This window comes from Eriocheir sinensis, chromosome 5 (genome assembly GCF_024679095.1).
Source record: "Eriocheir sinensis breed Jianghai 21 chromosome 5, ASM2467909v1, whole genome shotgun sequence".
NCBI lineage: Eukaryota > Metazoa > Arthropoda > Malacostraca > Decapoda > Varunidae > Eriocheir > Eriocheir sinensis.
The window spans coordinates 8,554,450-8,575,952 of NC_066513.1; the positions used below are offsets into that span (position 1 = coordinate 8,554,450).

The 21,503-nt window shown below is 46.0% G+C and overlaps 1 protein-coding gene across 2 annotated transcripts in view; it reads left to right on the top strand.

The window, feature by feature from the left end:
* Window positions 1–21,503, top strand: part of LOC126984023 (receptor-type tyrosine-protein phosphatase F-like) — a 196,407-nt gene that overhangs the window by 153,693 nt on the left and 21,211 nt on the right. For both annotated transcript variants that reach the window (XM_050837367.1, XM_050837377.1), the window contains 4 exons: window positions 9,859–9,950; window positions 12,173–12,292; window positions 19,119–19,238; window positions 19,569–19,717. In XM_050837367.1, the coding sequence (XP_050693324.1) occupies window positions 9,859–9,950; window positions 12,173–12,292; window positions 19,119–19,238; window positions 19,569–19,717 (481 nt within the window). The remainder of the gene's footprint in view (window positions 1–9,858; window positions 9,951–12,172; window positions 12,293–19,118; window positions 19,239–19,568; window positions 19,718–21,503) is intronic.

The following is a 21,503-nucleotide window of genomic DNA, read 5'->3' on the forward strand; positions in this document are numbered from 1 at the left end:
CGAAGAGCCCAACTCTGTCCAGAAGAGCTGTGTGAATGAACCCCCCCACACGTGAGATGCATACTCCATACGAGGGCGGACAAGACCCTTATATATGGAAAACATCTGTGTGAGGGAGAAGAACTGTGGGAGACGATACAGAACACCCAAGCTCGAGGAAGATGATTTAGTAAGAGAGATGTGAAGTTTCCAGTTGAGATTTTGAGCTAAGGGTAGACCAAGGATATTTAGTGTTGAAGAAGGTGACATTTGAGTGTTGTCGAAGAATAGGGGGTAGTTGTCTGGAAGATTGTTTCGAGTTGATAAGTAGATAAACTGTTTTTATTTGAGACATTGAAGGACACAAGGTTCCTTTTACCCCAATCGGAAATGATAGCAAGGTCTGAGGTAAAGCGTTCTGCAGCCTCCAGTCTGGAGTCTTGTAATTCCTGTTGAGAGGGTCTACTGTTGAAAGAAGTTGAATAATGCAGAGTGGACTCATCAGCGTATGAGTGGATAGGACAGTTTGTTATAAAAAGATCATTAATGAATATCAGGAAGAGAGTGGGTGATAGAACAGAGCCCTGTGGAACACCACTGTTGATAGGTTTAGGAGAAGAAAAATGACCGTCTACCACAGCAGAGATAGACCGACCGGAAAGGAAACTGGAGATAAAGGAACAGAGAGAAGGATAGCATCCGAAAGAAGGCACCTTAGAAAGCAAAGACTTGTGCTAGAATCTATCGAAAGCTTTCGATATGTCTAGCGCAACTGAGAAAGTTTCACCGAAACGGCTAGGAGAGGATGACCAAGAATCAGTTAAGAGAGCAGGAAGATCGCCAGTAGAACGCCCCTTGCGGAACCCATACTTGCGATTAGATAGAAGGTCAGAAGTGGAAAGATGATTTTGAATCTTCCGGTAAAGGATTGATTCAAAAGCTATAGGGCGGTAGTTTCAGGGATTGGAACGGTCACCCTTCTAAGGCACAGGCTGTATGAAGGCGTACTTCCAGAAGTAAGGAAAGGCAGATGTTGATAGGCAGAGACGAAAGAGTTTGACCAGGCAGGGTGTCAGCTCGGAAGCACAGTTTTTTTTTTTTTAAGAACAATAGGAGGCATTCCATCAGGTCCATAAGCCTTCTGAGAGTTGATGCCAGAGGGCATAGAAAACATCGTTCTTTAAAATCTTAATAATAATAGGCATACAGGAGTCAGAGGGTGAATGAGTACGAGGAATATGCCTAGAATCGTCCAAAGTGGAGTAGTTACAGAAAGTTTGAGAGAAGAGTTCAGCCTTAGAGATAGATGAGACTTCAGTGCTGCAGGGTTAAGGAGAGGAGGGAAAGAAGAAGAAGTGAAGTTGGAGGATTTATGTTTGGCTAAGTGCCAGAAGTCTCTAGATTCTAGAAGCATTAGAGAAAGCAATATTTTGACATTTACTATTAATGAAGGAGGTTTTGGTAAGTCGAAGAATAGAGTTGGCACAATTTCTGGCAGAAATATAAAGATCATGGTGAGCGGGGGTTCGAAGGCTCTGGTACTTTTTGTGAGCTGCCTCTCTATCTTTGACAGCACAAGAACAAGCGTGATTAAACCAAGGCTTTTTAGCATGAGGAGTAGAGAAAGTACATGGAATATATGCCTCTATTCCAGAGACAATCACCTCTGTGATGCTCTGGGCACTCACAGAGGAGTTTCTCTCCTGGAAGCAGTAGTCATTCCACGGGAAATCGGAAAAGTACAGCTTCAGGTCGTCCCACCGAGCGGAAGCAAAATGCCAGAAGCATCGCCTCCTCGGTGGGTCCAAAGGGTGTACAGGAACGATAGGACAGGATACAGAAATAAGGTTGTGATCGGAGGAGCCCAACGGAGAGAATAGTTTGACAGCGTAAGTAGAAGGGTTAGAGGTAAGGAAGAGGTCTAGTATGTTGGGCCTGTCTCCAAGACGATCAGGAATACGTGTAAGGTGCTGAACCAACTGCTCTAGATCGTTGAGGAGAGCAAAGTTGTAGGCTTCTTTACCAGGCTGGTCAGTGAAAGAGGATGAAAGCTAAAGCTGGTGGTGAACATTGAAATCTCCTAGGATGGAGATTTCAGCGAAGGGAGAATGGGTCAAGATGTGCCCCATTTTAGAGTTCAAGTAGTCAAAGAATGTTACATAGTTAGTAGAGTTAGGTGAGAGATAACAGCACAGATGTATTTAGTAATAGAATGACAATGAAGTCATAGCCATATGGTGTTCTTTCCAGTTTCCAAGCATGTTTTTTTCTTGTGAGGTAAAGGTGGGTGCATATGCTATTGCTGCGCGTGGTAAGAAACAGTCACCCCGACACATGGACCGGATAGTGTGAAACTCGTGATTACCACAGTTTACCATCCACAGGATTTCCCAGGTAGCCTACCCATTTATCGACCGGCCTGAAACCCGAAGGAGGATGAACAGTTGTGCTGCACGGCAACTGCCCGGGATGGGATTCAAACCCGGTCCCGCGGAATGTTAGCTAGGCATACTGACCACTGAACCACGGAGGTGGCCACATGCAGTTTTGGCATATTCCAGCTTTGAGCTTTAAAATGTTGTTGATATTTTCTTTATCATATCTTTATCCAGGTAGTGAAAGGCCATATTCATACTCCTTTCCATATTGTTTGTATCACCAAATATATTGTTTACATGCTTTTCTGGTGGCGAATCATTCTGAATTACCATCCCTAGGTCTTTTCCCTCATTTTCTCTTACTATATTATCAATCCCCATTTTGTAGGCGTATGCAGAGCTCATTTCACTTAACCTGTTTTAGAACATGGCATATTTCTCCATTGAATTACTTGTTCCTTGTTTTACTCCACTCGTATATCTCGCCAATTTATGTATTTCTCATTTCTCCAACTCCTCCTAATCCTCTTGGCTTTTAAGTTTTCTCAATACTTTTGCATCCTCTAAAAACAGACTCGCGTGGTTGTTCACTCCTTCTAGCAAGTCATTTGCAGTACCGTATTTTGCGGCTTTTACCGCACTCCCTAAACTTTAGACAACAATTTTGGAAATAAAATAGTCAGTGTTTACAATGCTCAGAAATATGTATGGTTAAGCAAAACTGATGATGTACAATTTCCCAAAATATATGTTAACCCCCCAAGGACAGGGGTGTACTTTGAAATCGGTTCTCCCCGTATGGCAATGTCCCGACGTTCTCCCAAAAAATGGTCACATTTCATTATCAATTTCACGGCTCTAACTACAATCATTCGCTTAATCCATCCTTTCTCTTTAGTCTGCCTCAAACCCGAAGTCTCTACGCCATGTTGTGTTTCTGTGGTGATTTGATGAACATTAACTTTTAGGTGGGAGTGTTGGTGGTAGCGAGTGTTCTAAGTGCTAATCGGTTCACGGATAGAGAAAATCATATCCGCCAGGGTTACTTTATTGGGCAAAACATACACAGGTCGTTACGACAAGGACAATACATAGGATAGGTGTTTGTTTGTGTATGTGTTTGTGTGAATGTTGTGAAGTGTGGGTGACATTTAAGTGTTGGTGTATATGTGGAACAATGTGTACGAGTGGACGACAAGAGGACGTGGACGGACAGTAGAAGATAAACAAGTAACAAGAGATAAACAATTAGACGCACAAGAAACAACGAGACGGGTGCACGAACGAAAACATTGACAAAATAAGAATGAACAATGAGTCTATACTGCAACGCCCCATTTTCCGTTTTCACTGGAAGAGCACGCGACTGCTTGAGCGGTGGCTGCTACAAGTACTCCCCCCCAGTGACGAGGAAGGAGGAACGAAATCTTCCCAGGTGCGGGGCGCTGGCAGACTTTGATGCGTTGCGGTGTGTAGTGTTGCGCGGTGAGTTGCGCTGAGTAGAGTTGCGTTGAGTAGTGTAGTGACAACAGCTACAGTAAGTCGAGCTGGAGTGAGTAATGCGGTGACAACAGCTACAGTAAGTCGAGCTGGAGTGAGTAATGCGGTGACAACAGCTACGGTGAGTCGAGCTGGAGTGAGTAATGCGGTGACAACAGCTACGGTGAATCGAGCTGGAGTGAGTAATGCAGTGACAACAGCTACGGTGAGTCGAGCTGGAGTGAGTAATGCGGTGACAACAGCTACGGTGAATCGAGCTGGAGTGAGTAATGCGGTGACAACAGCTACGGTGAGTCGAGCTGGAGTGAGTAATGCGGTGACAACAGCTACGGTGAATCGAGCTGGAGTGAGTAATGCAGTGACAACAGCTACGGTGAGTCGAGCTGGAGTGAGTAATGCAGTGACAACAGCTACGGTGAGTCGAGCTGGAGTGAGTAATGCAGTGACAACAGCTACGGTGAGTCGAGCTGGAGTGAGTAATGCAGTGACAACAGCTACGGTGAGTCGAGCTGGAGTGAGTAGCGCGTAGGAGACAGCTACAGTGAGTCGAGCTGGAGTAGCGCGTAGGAGACAGCTACGGTGAGTCGAGCTGAAGTGTTGAGCAGCGATGAGTTGAGCAGCGAGGGGTTGAGCAGCGAGGAGTTGAGCAGCGTGAGGTGGGCTGCATGAGGTGGGCTACGTAAGGTGGGCTGCGTGAGGTGGGCTGCGGTGAGTTGAGTGGTTGGCTGTTTAATAGATCCTGGAAGGCTTGAATCCGCACTCCCGAATCGCGAACCACGTAGACGGGTCCTGAGCAGAAGAGTGGTGCTCTGAAGGACACCGCCGTAGTAGAGGAAGAGTTGCATGTCGTCGTCAGGTATGGTGAAGTCGAGCGGCGTGGAGATGAGCAATAGGCACTGGCGTAAACGCGCCGGGGGCCACGACAGTCATAGAGAGCTTCGAGGGAACTGGGTGTGAAGGCGCTAGCTGACAGCGTGTCAGGGGCCTCGGCAGTCGGTGAGAGCAGAACGACTGCGTGTATTAAAGGCGCCAGCTGCCAGCGTGTCAGGGGCCTCGGCAGTCCGTGAGGGCGTCGAACGACTGCGTGGGAAGGCGCTAGATGCCAGCGAGCCGGGGGCCACAGCGAGTTGAAAAGTTAGGGGCGCTAGCATGTGCCAGGAGCCGCGGCAGTCCGTGAGAGTAAAACGAACTGCGTGTACTGTAGGCGCTGGCACGTGCCAGGGGCCTCTGTGGCTCGGGGAGTGAACCAGTGTTCAAAAAGGCACTGTAACACAACACTGTACACTTAGTGGGAACACTGTGACACTAACTGTTGCTGGGGACGCGCTGCACTGAACTGTTGCTGGACACACTGCACTGTACACAAAGATCCACAAGTGTAGGATAATCCAAGACGGCGGTGGTAGATCCAGGAGGCGGTGGTTAATCCAGGGGACAGCTAGTAGTCCCAGTGGGGTGTCATACAGTGTTTGCGTGTCTCTCTTAGTTTGTGTGGTGTGGCGGCGTATACACTGAGTCTGTATGGCACTGAGTGTGTGGCACTGTGTCTCAGTAATGTGTCGCACTGTGTTTGAGTGTTCACTGAGTCTGTGTAGTGTGTCACACGGTGTGCGTGTCTCAGTCGCCGGACCAGCGGGAAGGCAGGAAGGAGGAGGGGTGGGGGTGGGTGGGTGAGCGCCGGGAGAAGCACCATGGGGCACAAAAGATGCCTGAAGGGCGCTGAAGATGCCTGGAGGAGGCGCACAGAGGGAGCCTAGAAGAGGCGCACAGAGGGTGCCTGGAAGAGGCGCACAGAGGGTGCCTGGAAGAGGCGCACAGAGGGTGCCTGGAAGAGGCGCACAGAGGGTGCCTGGAAGAGGCGCACAGAGGGTGCCTGGAAGAGGCGCACAGAGAGTGCCTGGAAGAGGCGCACAGAGAGTGCCTGGAAGAGGCGCACAGAGGGTGCCTGGGGGAGGCACAGAGGGTGCCTGGAGGAGGCACAGAGGGTGCCTGGAGGAGGCACAGAGGGTGCCTGGGGAAGGCGCAGAAGGCGCCTAGGGGAGGGCGGGGGAAAACCCTGAAGGTGGCAACTACGCCTATGGCGTAATGTTTCTCCCGACCTGAGTGCTCAGCCCCACGAACCCCGAATGGAGGTGAGGATTTTTGCCCCAGGAGAGGGCGGACGAATGGACAAGTTACCCTGCCCAGGTCCTCCACTCTAGGAGAGAGTGCCCTTAAAACGGCACCGGCTATAAGCCACCTTGAACCATAGCAACACTCCAGGGTCACCAATTGTTGGTGGTAGCGAGTGTTCTAAGTGCTAATCGGTTCACGGATAGAGAAAGTCATATCCGCCAGGGTTACTTTATTGGGCAAAACATACACAGGTCGTTACGACAAGGACAATACATAGGATAGGTGTTTGTTTGTGTATGTGTTTGTGTGAATGTTGTGAAGTGTGGGTGACATTTAAGTGTTGGTGTATATGTGGAACAATGTGTACGAGTGGACGACAAGAGGACGTGGACGGACAGTAGAAGATAAACAAGTAACAAGAGATAAACAATTAGACGCACAAGAAACAACGAGACGGGTGCACGAACGAAAACATTGACAAAATAAGAATGAACAATGAGTCTATACTGCAACGCCCCATTTTCCGTTTTCACTGGAAGAGCACGCGACTGCTTGAGCGGTGGCTGCTACAGGAGCAAGCCTGTGTTCGTAGCGCTGCGTAAGTTATGGTTTACGGCCGCCCTCTCCCTCCACGCACTCGACTCAGTTAAAAACACCCGTCATTATCCTCATGTTCTTAACTTGATAACCCTGAAGGGTGGTGGGATGCATCCTCAGGAGCCTGAGTATCACTTCTACCATTACTGTAATGAGATTGATCTAAATTCTAAAGGATGGCCACCAATTTGAAGTTGCACAATAATGGGGCTCAGCCTTCCTGATATGACAGGAGGTTAGAGTTCATTGTTGTTGACTTCACTGTCTTCACCACTAACACCACTTTCGATGTTTGATGGAGTCAGGTTCAGCTCTCTCCCATTTGCGCTCACACTGAGAGCTCTTTTAGGAGCAAGAGGAAGTTTATGAGGAGTCGAGCTCACTGGCTGTGGACACTCGGGCACGGAATCAAACGCGGAAGATACGAAAAACGCTCCTGACATTGTTACAATCACGGAAACACTGAGAATGGCACGACGAAGTTGTGTGACAGCCTAGGAGTCACCCTGACCCATAAAACCACACGCAAACTTCAAAATTACGGTGGAAAAAGGTAGACCAAACGAAGGAAAAAACAATCAAAATTTGTGCCTTCGGCGTATGCTGTGCACGGTTAACTTTTTTTTTCTCACAACAAAGGCGACGGCTCAAGGGCAACAGAAAGAGTGTAGAAAGAAATGCCCGCTACTGACCGCTCCCATAATAGACAAAAGTAAAGAGTGGCCAAAATAGAAGTCAATTTCGGAAGGAGAGGTGTTTTGATACTCTCTTCTTGAAGGAGGTCAGGTCATAGGCAGGAGGAAATGCAGACGAAGGAAAGCTGTTCCAGAGTTTACCAGAGTAAGGCATGAAAGAGTGAAGATGCTGGTTAACTCTTGCATAAGAGATTTGGACAGTATAGGAATGAGCTAGAGTAGAAAGTCGATTGCAGCGAGGCCGCGGGAGGGGGGAGGCATGCAGCTACCAAGTTTAGAAGAGCAGTCAGATTGAAAATATCGATAGAAGATAGAAAGAGAGGCAACATGGCGGCTGAATTTAAGAGGTATAAGGCTGTCAGTATGAGGAGGGGAGTTACTGAGACGAAGAGCCTTTGACTGTACTTTTACCAAGAGAGCTGTGTGAGCGGAGCACCCCCAGACGTGAGATGCATACTTCATACGAGGGCTGACAAGGCCCCTGTATATGGACAGCATCTGTGCGGGCGAGAAAAAAACTGGGGGAGACGATACAAAACGCCTAACCTCGAGGAAGCTGATTTAGTGAGAGAGGAGATATGGCGTTTTTACTTGAGATTTTGAGTTAAGGATAGACCGAGGATGTTTAGTATAGGAGAAGGTGACAGCTGAGTGTTGTCGAATAATAGGGGATATGTGTTTGGAAGATTGTGTTGAGTTGATAGGTGTAGAAATTGAGTTTTGAGGCGTTGAACGACACCAGGTTTTTCTTGCTCCAATCAGAAATGATAGTAAGGTCTAAGGTTAAGCGTTCTGCAGCCTCCAGCCTGGAATCGTCAAGTTCCTGTTGCGTTGGCCTTCAATCAAAAGAAGTTAAGAAATGCAGAGTAGAGTCATCGCTTTGGAATGAAGATCATCAATGAACAACAGAAAGAGAGTGGGAGATAGAACAGAGCCCTGAGGAACACCATTGTCGATCGGTTAAAAGGAAGAACAGTGACCGTCTACTATAGCAGTGACAGATCGGTCAGAGAGGAAACTGGAGATAAAGGTACAGATAGAAGGATAGAAACCGTAGCAGGGTAGTTTGGAAAGCAAAGATTTGCTCCAGACCCTATAAAACGCTTTTGATATGTCTAGCGCAACTGAAAAAGTTTCACCGAAATGGCTAAGAGAAGATGAGCAATAGTTAAGAAAGCAAGAAGATCGTCAGTAGAACGCCCCTTATGGAACCCATACTGGCGATAAGATAGGTCAGAAGTGGAAAGGTGTGTTTGAATATTTCAGTTAAGGATTGATTCAAAAGCTTTAGATAGTCAGGAAAGTAAAGCTATCAGGAAGGAAAGGTAGATGTTGATAGGCAGAGACGAAAGAGTTTGACCAGGTAGGGTGTCAGCACGGAAGCACAGATTTTAAGGAGGAGGCACTCCATCAGGTTCATAAGCCTTCTGATAGTGAGGCCAGAGAGGGCATAGACAACATCATGTCTTAGGATATTAATAACAGGCATAACTGAATCAGAGGGGGATTAGTAGAAGGAATATGCCTAGAATCGTCCAGAGTGGATTTTTTTTTACAGAAAGTTTAAGCGAAGAGTTCAGCCTTAGAGATACTAGATGGGACGGCGGTGCTGCCGTCAGGGTTTAGGAGATGAGGGGAAGAAGAAGAAGTGAAATTGGAAGAGATACTTTTGGCTAAGTGCCAGAAGTCTCTGGAATAATTAACAAAAAGCAAGGTTTTGATATTTCTTATGGATGAAAGAGATTTTGGTAAGTCGAAGAATAGAGTTGGCACGATTCCGGGCAGAAATGTAAAGGTGATGATTAGCAGGAGTGCAAATGCTCTGGTACCTTTTGCGAGCTGCCTCTCTATCTTTGATAGCACGAATACAAGCGTGATTAAAACCAAGGCGTCTTAACATGATGAGTAGAGAAAGTACGTGGAATGTGTGCCTCCATTCCACAGACAATCACCTCTGTGATGCGCTGGCACACACAGACGAGGGGTCTCTCTCCTTGAAGCAGCAATCATTCCACGGGAAATCGGAGTAGTACATCCTCAGGTCGTCCCACCGAGCAGAAACAAAATGCCAGAAGAATCGCTTCTTCGGTGGGTCCAGAGGCTGTGCAGGAGCGAAAGGACAGGATACAGAAATAAGTTTGTGATTGGAGGAGCCCAACGGAGGGAACAGTTTGACAGAGTAAGCAGAAGAAAAAGATGCGCGTTTTACGCCGGAAAATACGGTAATCAGAACACACACACACACACACACACACACACACACACACACACACACACACACACACACCGCATGAATACAGATATGGAGACGGGACTATGAGAGCTTAGCTCAGGCCCGGTAGACTCCAAAAATAGGTAAATACAAATAGGTAAACACACACACACACACACACACAATTACCCCCCTACACATACACATTACCACACACATGCACTCCCACCTAACACCACTATCATGTCAACCTACCATACACCACCTCTACCACCCGCCACCACCACCACACGTTACCACTAGTCCCGTCACCACCCATCACCACCACACAGCCAGACCATTTAACTGACTTATGCCATTCCTGTGTCCTTCCCGCCACCAGCTGACTGCCGCCTCCTGTTCGTGCCATCGCTGACCTCTGGGCTGGAGTCTCGCTACCTAAATGTTGTCAGGATCAACGGTGCTGACATGAAGGTGCGTAAGGATACCAACCTCCTCAAAACAGTACAGGAAATAATGGCCAGTATATTTAAAGTGCTTGAGTGCTTGCCATAAAGAAAAAAAAACAAGAGAAACTTGGGCCATACTATGGGTCATAATATTATTAAACATTTTGGCACCCAAAGTCACATATAATGTTATTTGAGAAGGCTTCGTTAGGAGTTTTGGGGGCATTTTCAGGGGTAGTTTTAAGACCCATCTGGCAGTTTGATCATTATTTTGTGCCATTAACCTACAAAAGCACCCATTACAATCCGATTGATCTCCTTTTTGGACTTTGAATTAATTTATGTGAGGGGTGGCAGCATCTGACAATACCGACCTATGAAACCATTTCCCTGATTCGACGATCGCGTGGTGAAGTTGCACCGAGCGACTGTGTTAGTGAGTAAGTCCTTGTTTTAAATGCCTATTCTTCACCAGCGCTGGCAAATACCAAGGCTGGCGACCGTGAGTGCTCGTCAGCACCAACACCCCTAAACCCTGCCCGATTTAGCAAAGTGTCGACTCGAAAGCGCACAGAATGACCTTTATCGCAACCTCGGTCACCTCTCATATCCAATGTTGATAAATGAGTGCTTGATGACCTTTATAAAAAATGAAGTGTGGTTGTCAAAAGGCCTGTGTAGTGAACAAAACTGTTCTACTCAGGCTCTTATGTTGATGCACTGACATATGTTGCATTGATAAACTGCTCATAGAGTATACGCTCTGTCCTATGTGTGTATGTGGGGGCGGGAAGCAGGTATGTAGGTGTAGAGATGAGAGAGAGAGAGAGAGAGAGAGAGAGAGAGAGAGAGAGAGAGAGAGAGAGAGAGAGAGAGAGAGAGAGAGAGAGAGAGAGAGAGAGAGAGAGAGTTTCTGCTTCTCTCTCTCTCACACCCTTACTCACTCTTATCTGCTTTTTTCCCTTCCCCTTCCCTTATCTTGTGTTTGGAATGTGTGTTTGTGTATGTGTGTATATGTATTTTAGTCACTACTTATGTTACTTTATGTAATTATTTATGCAAATGCACTGGTAATATAATTATTTCTTCCACCACCTTCAGTTCAACAAGGAGCGCTGGACACAGAGATAGCACACGCCTCCTCTGAATTCGGTGGCTTGCGGTATTTTGGAATGGCACTGGATTAAAAGCACAGGTTATCGGTGACAGCCGGAGGGAAATAAGGACACAAACAATGTGTTAAATCCGCTAAAACAGAAATGCAGCATTTTGGTGGGCATTTGATGTCGTTTTAGGACAGATCACCAAGCCTGGACCATAGAGTCTGTGCAGCCTGACTTACGTAAAAATCTCTCTCTTTAACGTAGACAAGTGCCAGGTCTTTCAACTTGGAACAAGGAATAAGAAGTTCGATTACGAGATGCGCGGCGTTAAACTCAAAAGCGTTCAATGCATTAAGGACTTTGGGGTCAAAATCGCGTCAAACCTCAAATTCCCACAGCAATGCATCGATGCAGCAAATAAAGCAAACATAATGTTGGGCTTCATTAAAATAAACTTTTTATTCAAGAATAAAGATGTAATACTTCCACTCTACAATAGTTTAGTGAGATCCCACTTCGAATATGCGGTACAGTTTTGGTCTCCCCACCATGCAAAGGACATTGCTAAATTAGATGTTCCGCGTCGGGCAACAAAAATGATCCCTTCCTTACGCAACAAATCCTACGAAGAAAGGCTATCCACCCTTAACATTTTCTCTCTTGAGAAACGTCGCCTCCGAGGAAAACTGATCGAACGTTTTAAAATGCTTAATGGTTTCACGAATGTAGACAGATCAAAATTGTTTATGATCGATGACACTTTGCGTACGAGGAACAATGGCGTAAAACTCAAATGTAGAGAAGTAAATTCAGACTGCACCAAATTTTTCTTCACCAACGTTGTGGTGCGAGGATGGAATAAGCTCCCACCTTCAGTTGTCCAGTGTAACACGATTGACTCCTTTAAAAACAAGCTCAACCGTCACATCCTTCAACTAAATATTAACTAGAGTTGAAATGCAACGTTTTGGAGCCATCTGATTAATGTAGAATCACTTAGGTTTAAGAACAGACCACCTAGTCTGGACCATGGAGTCTGTGTGGTCTGATTTTCTATGTAAATCTATGTAAACCTCTCTCTCTCTCTCTCTCTCTCTCTCTCTCTCTCTCTCTCTCTCTCTCTCTCTCTCTCTCTCTCTCTCAGGACGCCTACATAGCAGGGGAGCATCCCCAGACCCACACGCTGGCCAAGATGTGGAGTCTTGTGCACGAGAAGGAGATTGGTGCGTGGCTGATGATGCACGACTTCCCTGCCGGTGACATGGTGAGTGTGTGCACCAGGTGTTGTGTGTTCACCAGGTGTTGTGTGCACCAGGTGGTGTGTGCACAAGGTGATGCGTGTATACCAGGTGTTCTGTTCACCAGGTGGTTTGTGCACCAGGTGTTGTGTGCACCAGGTGTTGTGTGCACAAGGTGATGCGTGTATACCAGGTGTTCTGTTCACCAGGTGGTTTGTGCACCAGGTGTTGTGTGCACCAGGTGTTGTGTGCACCAGGTGTTTTGTGCATCAGGTGTTGTGTGCACCGGGTGATGTGTGTGCACCAGGTGTTGTGTGCACCGGATGCTGTGTGTCTACCATGTGATCTGTTCACCAGGTGGTGTGTGCACCAGGTGTTGTGTGCACCGGATGCTGTGTGTATACCAGGTGTTCTGTTCACCAGGTGGTTTGTGCACCAGGTGTTGTGTGCACCGGGTGCTGTGTGTATACCAGGTGTTCTGTTCACCAGGTGGTTTGTGCACCAGGTGTTGTGTGCACCGGATGCTGTGTGTATACCAGGTGTTCTGTTCACCAGGTGGTTTGTGCACCAGGTGTTGTGTGCACCGGGTGCTGTGTGTTTATCAGGTGTTCTGTTCACCAGGTGATGTGTGTGCACCAGGTGTTGTGTGCACCGGGTGCTGTATGTATATCAGGTGTTCTGTTCACCAGGTGATGTGTGTTCACCAGGTGGTTTGTGCACCAGGTGTTGTGTGCACCAGCTGTTGTGTGCACCAGGTGTTGTATGTATACCAGGTGTTCTGTTCACCAGCTAATGTGTGTGCACCAGGTGTTGTGTATACAAGGTGCTGTGTGTGGATCAGGTGTTGTGTGCACCAGGTGTTGTGTGTGCACCAGATGTTGTGTGTGCACCAGGTGTTGTGTGCACTAGGTGTTGTGTGTATACCAGGTGCTGTGTGTGCACGAGATGTGTGCACCAGGTTTTGTGTGCACCAGGTATTGTGTGCATACCAGGTGCTGTGTGTGCAGCAGGTGTTGTGTGTATACCAGGTGTTGTGTGCACTAGATGTTGTGTGCGCCAGGTGGTGAATGTGCCATGTGATGTGTGCACCAGCTGGTGTATGTGTCAAGTGGTGTGTGCACCAACTGGTGTATGTGCCATGTGATGTGTACACCAGATAGTGTGTGTCAAGTGGGGTGTGCACCAGCTGGTGTATGTGTCAAGTGGTGTGTGCACCAACTGGTGTATGTGCCATGTGATGTGTACACCAGATAGTGTGTGTCAAGTGGGGTGTGCACCAGCTGGTGTATGTGTCAAGTGGTGTGTGCACCAACTCCTGTATGTGCCAAGTGGTGTGTGCACCAGATGGTGTGTGTCAAGTGGTGTGTGCACCAGCTGGTGTATGTGTCAAGTGGGGTGTGCACCAGCTGGTGTATGTGTCAAGTGGGGTGTGCACCAGCTGGTGTATGTGTCAAGTGGGGTGTGCACCAGCCGCTGCATGTGCCAAGTGGTGTGTGCACCAACTCCTGTATGTGCCAAGTGGTGTGTGCATCAGCTGGTGTATGTGCCAAGTGGTGTGTGCACCAGCTGGTATATGTGTCAAGTGGTGTGTGCACCAGCTGATGTATGTCCCGAGTGGTGGGTGCACCAGCTGGTGTATGTCCCGAGTGGTGGGTGCACCCAGTGACATCTCAAGTAATGGACGGCGGACTCTTGATTTTGCGGCGCCCTTGTCATTAAGCCGCGAATTTTGGAAAATCAACCGTTTTGGTGCGAATCGCCATAACCCCCTTATTTATGGGGCTACATAAATGTTTTTGGTATCAATTGACGGCAAAATAAAAGGGCTATGTTCTATAATAAGCGACCGAGCTCAAAAAGCGACTCGAAAGGGTAAAAAATCGAATAAATTCGCAAAAAAAACTTGAAACCCACTCATATTTTGAGAATTTAAAAAAACGTATTTAACAAATAATTTTGCCCCACCAATGTGCTTTCCCATATGATGCATACTACTTCCCTACTCCCAGTTGTTTCGTCGCTAGAGCTCGAAACGTAAACCCTTTTGAAAGCGATTTTGACGAACACCAGACACTTTGCCGTTTTTGTCTAATGTGGCATTGCTATTGCCTCTAGAAGGCTGTAATTTGGCATGTAGCCTCTCTTGGCGATGTAGTTTGACCAGCACGAAGGGTATTTTGATAGCTTGGTTTTAAGTTTGTCGTCGAGCCGTCACAAAATAGCCTGTTTTCGTCCCTTATGCCGCGATTTGGACACGTCCTAGTTTTTTGCTTATGACTTTTTATTTTTTTTATTTAATGCTTTCCAATTTTGATTATTAATCTGTAATAATAGAGCTTTCATTTGCCACCAAGCACGACTTACTAGCTTCAGTAGTTTTTGCTCGAGCTTGAACATACTTCGCGACGAAAATTCTCCGAATCTGACTCATTTCACGCGCCGCGACGAAAAATCTTCCTGACGCCACAAAAACAATTAATATATCTGTATAAAAATTCATGTGTGGACACTTCAATATTTCTATATATCTTCTATTAAAGTCATTTTAAAATATCTATATAAAAAGCTACTCCTTTTATGTAATCATTTCACTATATAAATCAACCACTTCTTCATCTTTCTCTCCACTCCTCAGTCCTGACGGCAACACTGCCGTCTCATATATCTCTAAGGCTGAACTCTTCTCTCAAACTTTTTTCTAAAAACTCCACTCTGGACGATTCTGGGCATATTCCTCCTACTCATACCCCCTCTGACTCCTTTATGCCTGTTATAAAGATTCTTCAAAATGATGTTTTCTATGCCCTCTCTGGCCTCAATCCTCAGAAGGCTTATGGACCTGATGGAGTGCCTCCTATTGTCCTTAAAAACTGTGCCTCCGTGCTGTCACCCTGCCTGGTCAAACTCTTCCGCCTCTGCCTGTCAACATCTACCTTTCCTTCCTGCTGGAAGTATGCCTTCATACAGCCTGTGCCTAAGAAGGGTGACCGTTCCAATCCCTCAAACTACCGTCCTATAGCTTTACTTTCTTGTTTATCTAAAGCTTTTGAACCAATCCTTAACCGAAAGATTCAAAAGCACCTTTCCACTTTTGACCTTCTATCTGATCGCCAGTATGGGTTCCGCAAGGGGCGTTCTACTGGTGATCTACTAGCTTTCTTAACTGACTCTTGGTCATCCTCTCTTAGCCGTTTCGGTGAAACCTTTGCTATTGCGCTGGACATATCAAAAGATTTTGATAGGGTCTGGCACAAATCTTTGCTTTCCAAACTACCCTCCTACGGTTTCTATCCTTCTCTCTGTACCTTTATCTCCAGTTTCCTTTCTGACCGTTCTATTTCTGCTGTGGTAGACGGTCACTGTTCTTCCCCTAAACCTATTAACAGTGGTGTCCCACAGGGTTCTGTCCTATCTTCCACTCTCTTTCTGTTGTTCATTGATGATCTTCTTTCCAAAACGAACTGTCCTATCCATTCCTACGCCGATGATTCCACTCTGCATTACTCAATTTCTATTAAGAGAAGACCCACCCTTCAGGAACTTAACGACTCAAGGCTGGAGGCTGCAGAACGCTTAGCCTCAGACCTTACTATTATTTCCGATTGGGGCAAGAGGAACCTGGTGTCCTTCAACGCCTCAAAAACACAGTTTCTCCACCTATCCACTCGACACAATCTTCCAAACAATTATCCCCTATTCTTTGACAACACCCAGCTATCACCTTCCTCAACACTAAACATCCTCGGTCTATCCTTAACTCAAAATCTCAACTGGAAACTTCATATCTCATCTCTTACTAAATCAGCTTCCTCGAGGCTGGGCGATCTGTACCGTCTCCGCCAGTTCTTCTCCCCTGCACAGTTGCTGTCCATATACAGGGGCATTGTCCGCCCTCGTATGGAGTATGCATCTTATGTGTGGGGGGGCTCCACTCACACAGCTCTTCTGGACAGAGTGGAGGCTAAGGCTCTTCGTCTCATCAGCTCTCCTCCTCATACTGATAGTCTTCTACCTCTTAAATTCCGCCGCAATGCTGCCTCTCTTTCTATCTTCTATCGATATTTCCACGCTGACTGCTCTTCTGAACTTGCTAACTGCATGCCTCCCCCCCTCCCGCGGCCCCGCTGCACTCGACTTTCTACTCATGCTCATCCCTATACTGTCCAAACCCCTTATGCAAGAGTTAACCAGCATCTTCACTCTTTCATCCCTCACGCTGGTAAACTCTGGAACAATCTTCCTTCATCTGTATTTCCTCCTGCCTACGACTTGAACTCTTTCAAGAGGAGGGTATCAGGACATCTCTCCTCCCGTATTTGACCTTGCTTTTGGACACCTCTTTTGTTTCTTTTTTAGGAGCAGCGAGTAGCGGGCTTTTTTTTTATTATTGTTTACTTTTTTTGTGTGTCCTTTCGTCGCGAATTCTGGTCAAGCTCGAGAAAAAAACTACAGAAGCTAGGAAGGCATGCTTGGTGGCAAATAAAAGGTCTATTAATACAGATTAATAATCAGAAAATAAAATTGGAAAGCACTCAATAAGTAAATAAAAAGTTATAAGCAAAAAACTAGAACGTTTCCTAATCGCGGCAAAATGGCCGGAAAACAGGCTATTTTTTGACGGCTCAACGACAAACTTGAAATCGAGCTATCACAAAACCCTTGGAGCTGGTTAACTTACATTGCCAGGGGGGGCTACATACTAAATTACAGCCTTCTAGGGGCAATAGCAATGCCACACTGGACAGAAACGTCAAAGTGTCTGGAGTTCGTCAAAATCGCTCTCAAAAGGGTTTACGTTTCGAGCTCTAGCGACGAAACTATTGGGAGTAGGAAAATGGTATGCATCATATTGGAAAGCACATTGTTCGGGCTAAAGTATTAATTGTTAAATAGATTTTTTGAAATTCTCAAAAAAAGAGTGGGTTTCAAGGTTGGGAACTTAATTTTTTTTTTTCAGTCGTTTTTTGCAAAAGTGTTCGATTATTTACCCTTTTGAGTCGGTGTTTGAGCCCGGTCTCTTATTTCAAAATATAGCTCTTTCATTTATCCGTCGATTGATACCAAAAACGTTTCTGTAGCCACAGATATAAGGGAGTTATGGCGATTCGCACCAAAGCGGTTGATTTTTAAAAATTCGCGGCTTAATGACAGGGCTGGGGCAAGTGTCCGGTCCATAGTGTAGGGTTCACTGGTACACCAGATGGTGTATGTGCCAAATGGTGTGTGTGCCAGTGGTATGTGCATCAGCTGGTGTATGTGCCAAGTGATGTGTGCACCAGCTGGTGTTTGTGCCAAGTGGTGTGTGCACCAGCTGGTGTATGTGCCAAGTGATGTGTGCACCAGCTGGTGTTTGTGCCAAGTGGTGTGTGCACCAGCTGGTGTATGTGCCAAGTGGTGTGTGCACCAGCTGGTGTTTGTGCCAAGTGGTGTGTGCACCAGCTGGTGCATGTGCCAAGTTGTGTGTGCACCAGCTGGTGCATGTGCCAAGTTGTGTGTGCACCAGCTGGTGCATGTGCCAAGTGGTGTGTGCACCAGCTGGTGCATGTGCCAAGTGGTGTGTGCACCAGCTGGTGCATGTGCTGTTGTGTGCACCAGCTGGTGCATGTGCCAAGTGGTGTGTGCACCAGCTGGTGCATGTGCCAAGTGGTGTGTGCACCAGCTGGTGCATGTGCCAAGTGGTGTGTGCACCAGCTGGTGCATGTGCCAAGTGGTGTGTGCATAGCCAACAGATGGACAGCCTGAGCAGGTGAGTTGCAACTCTCTTTGTAGAGGTAAAGGCAAGAGCTAGCTTCTGAAAATCATAGAATTAAAAAGAAAAAAATATATCCCAGAATGAAAAGCCTAAGCCCAGGAACACAGAAATATAGCTTGAACAAGTAAACAAAAATTATAAATGATGAAAATTGAAATAATGAACAGTTTGATACAACAGAACTATGATATTTTCAAACTATTCCTTAAGGAACGCATGCAAACACATCATTTCTCATCAACCCTTTTCCTCTTACTAAGTGTCCTCCATCTTTAGAGTCCGTTCGTGTTGCTTCCCTTCCTATCTAGCCCTGTCCTCCTCCTCCTACAGAGTGTTTTCCACCCTGTAATTCCACTGCCAGTATTGCTGCCCTTGCTATCAACTACTGTCCAAACCCCTTATGCAATAGTTAGCCAGCATCTCCACTTTCATCCCCTTCACTGATAAACTCTGGAACAGTCTTCATTCGTCTGCATTTCCTCCTGCATATGACTTGACCTCTTTCAAGAAGAGTGTATCAAGACACCTCTCCATCCGAAATTGACCTCTCTTTTGGCCACTCCTACTTATCGCTATATGAAAGCAACAGTTAGCGGGCTTTTTTTATAATCTTTTTTGTTGCCCTTGAGTTGTTCTTTGTGCTGTAAAAAAAAAAAAAGGGTATCTTTAACCCTTTAATTTTACTGCCAGTGTTGCTGCCCTTGCTATCAACTCCTGTTCTCCCACTGTCTCCCTTTTTATGTAAAAAACAAAGCCCCTCCCACAGCTCCATGGCATTATATAGACTCTCTACTCAAGCTGTGTCTCTGCTGTCCAGCGCCCTAGTTAAAAAAAATTACCAGTATCTCAACTTCCTCTTTAATTTCATTGGTAAAGCTTGCAACACCCTGCCTTCATCTGTACTTTCTCCTTCCTATAACTTCAATTATTTTATAAGGGGAGTCATCAAGACATTAACTAAAATTGATCATATGTACTTGCATTTTCATCAGCTGTATTTTTTGGAGAGGAACAGGGTTTTGCAGGCTTTATTATTACATTGCTTTGTCCTTGGGCTGCCTAATTTATCCCAACACAACACTAAGAACTTGTCCTTGCAGGAGTTCCCGCAAGTCGTGTGTGACTCGTCACTGCTGCAGAACATGACACTGACAGCCTCGGAACCACGTAGCTTTGACCACTACAAGGAGCAGGAGGTGGACATCAGTTTGTTCTCTCTGGTGAGAAAGAGCACTTACTAAACGAAGAATGAACAGAAGTAGGGAGAGTAGGAAAATAAAAAGTAGCATGAGAGGGATGGAAGAAGAGCGGGGGAGAGCAAAGGTAGGAAGAGGAAGAGGAGGAAGAGGAGCTTAAAGTGAATGGCAGTTGGCTGTTGTTGGAAAGGAAGAGCAGGAGGAGGAGGACCAGGAGAAGTAGTAGGATGAATAGGGTGAGGGGTGGAGGAAGGAGGAGGAGAACACACACATCATTATACAGTCAGCATTTCCTCTCCAGCCTCACTTAACACAACCAGTGCTCTTGACCGACTGCTTGCCTCGTCCTAACAGGGAAAAGTCAGAAAGCACAGATGTGTTCTGCTGACACTCAAGGGGTGGGCCGCTAATCACAGCCTGCCCGCCTCTCCCAGGCCTCTCATCTCTCTCATCGAACGAACCCTAGCCATCCCAAGGTACAAGCAGATTCTCATGACATGCAGGTATGTGTGTGTGTTTTCCACTTTAGTTTTGATATACAGAAGCAAACTACAGTTATGGGGTTGTGTTATAAAATTTCAGTTTATCAAGTTTGGTAGTATTACGTGATACCTCTCAGGCACCTTGTCTTCCTAATTTTTACTGAGCAAGAGCAAGAGTCTTATATCACACCAGCTATTATAAATGAAATATGTCTGTGCCGATAACAGGCTGGGGCTGTTTCCCAAACATTACAGTGCCTGCCAGCACTACAGGCAACACATAAGAAAAAAATATCATTTTCTATAGTCTGTTCACTTAAGTCTGACCCAAGCTGACAACATAAACATAATCGTATTCGTAAGCACAGTGCAGATTAGCAGAAAGTGCTGCGTGAGATAAACACAAACAGAGGTTAAAGAAAACTTAGAAGCCATAGCAGTAGCCAGTCAGCACTCACCTTGCAAACACGCTTAGGTTTATGTTATCAGCTTGGGTCGGGCTTAAGAGAACCGACTATACCATCCTACCTGTCTCTCAAATAGTCCTTCATCCACTTCAACATGCTTCCCCTTATTCCTTTGACACAGAGATGGTGCTTCAGTTCTACACATCAATCGATCATTGCCCTTGCATTCTTTGTAACCTTGACCCATCACCACAAGTGCCCACCACCATGTGAATGGGTCTTTGGACTATATGGTGGTGCTGATCATAAAGATTTGTTCCTTCTTGTTCTTAAAATCATTAGCAAAATCTTGGTCCCTCAGTTGTCAGTCATCATTAGGATGTAAATTCGACATGGTAGCTTTTCAGTTTGTTACCGTACTGCTAACATGACTCTATCCTTAAGTGGAGGATCCGCCACCGTATTTTAAGAAATTATTTGATAAATATCGAAAATAAGTTAAATGCTCTGGCATGAACGTCTGTGCATAAGCTATCAAATGACTGCTTTATTTGTTTGTTTGTTTTCCCCGTGAATTTAAATGTCCCAACCAGCCTGAGTTTGAATGCCTAATAAGTGGGCGTGGCGAGCCAGTCCAAGTGCGGTTGGCAGAAATCATTTTGTTACATTGTCATTTTTTTTTAAATATGATAAAATAATGACATATCAGTGTACTTCCATGCATCTGGCAACCTCTCCCCGGCCCGCCATAGCTTTCCTGCCTCCCGCTCAGATGAACTGGTGCCTGAGGGAAGATTGCTTTGTTTACACCGCGATCTTCCTTCATGAGCGTTTGTTGAGGCATTAGAGCATTTTATTTTTGCCCTGAAGCCTTTTACTGACATCACGTCAAGGCGAAAACGGCATGTTGAGAAGAACCGCCGAGTGGCAACCCATACAAGGAAAATGCAAATAACTGATACGCGCAAACACTCAAGTTCAGGTTCAACTGCCTCGCCACCACAATATCCCTCCCCACCACCATGAAAACCAAATCAATCGTTTCATTCAAAAGTATGGTCGACATGCATGATAGTTACGTGTGCAGGACACTTTAAAGTGAAATTGCCTCCCATGTGACAGTGATAGTACAGAATTTTGGTTATGAAAAGTGTCATGTCATCCACTTACAGGCATGTTCGGAACAAACATCAATATAGAAAAGGGTTGGTTGAGACGCAGAGATCGAAGAAGAACTGCAATTCCAACCAAAAGCAAAAAGAGAAGTAGATGACAGTAAGCAATAAGCATAAACCAGGCGAATTTTGAAGATCAAACGTGGCAACATTGAATGATTTGGCGCGTCACAATACCCTCGCCTTAGAGCGATTTAATACCTTGAAAGGGGAAGCCAGGAGTCT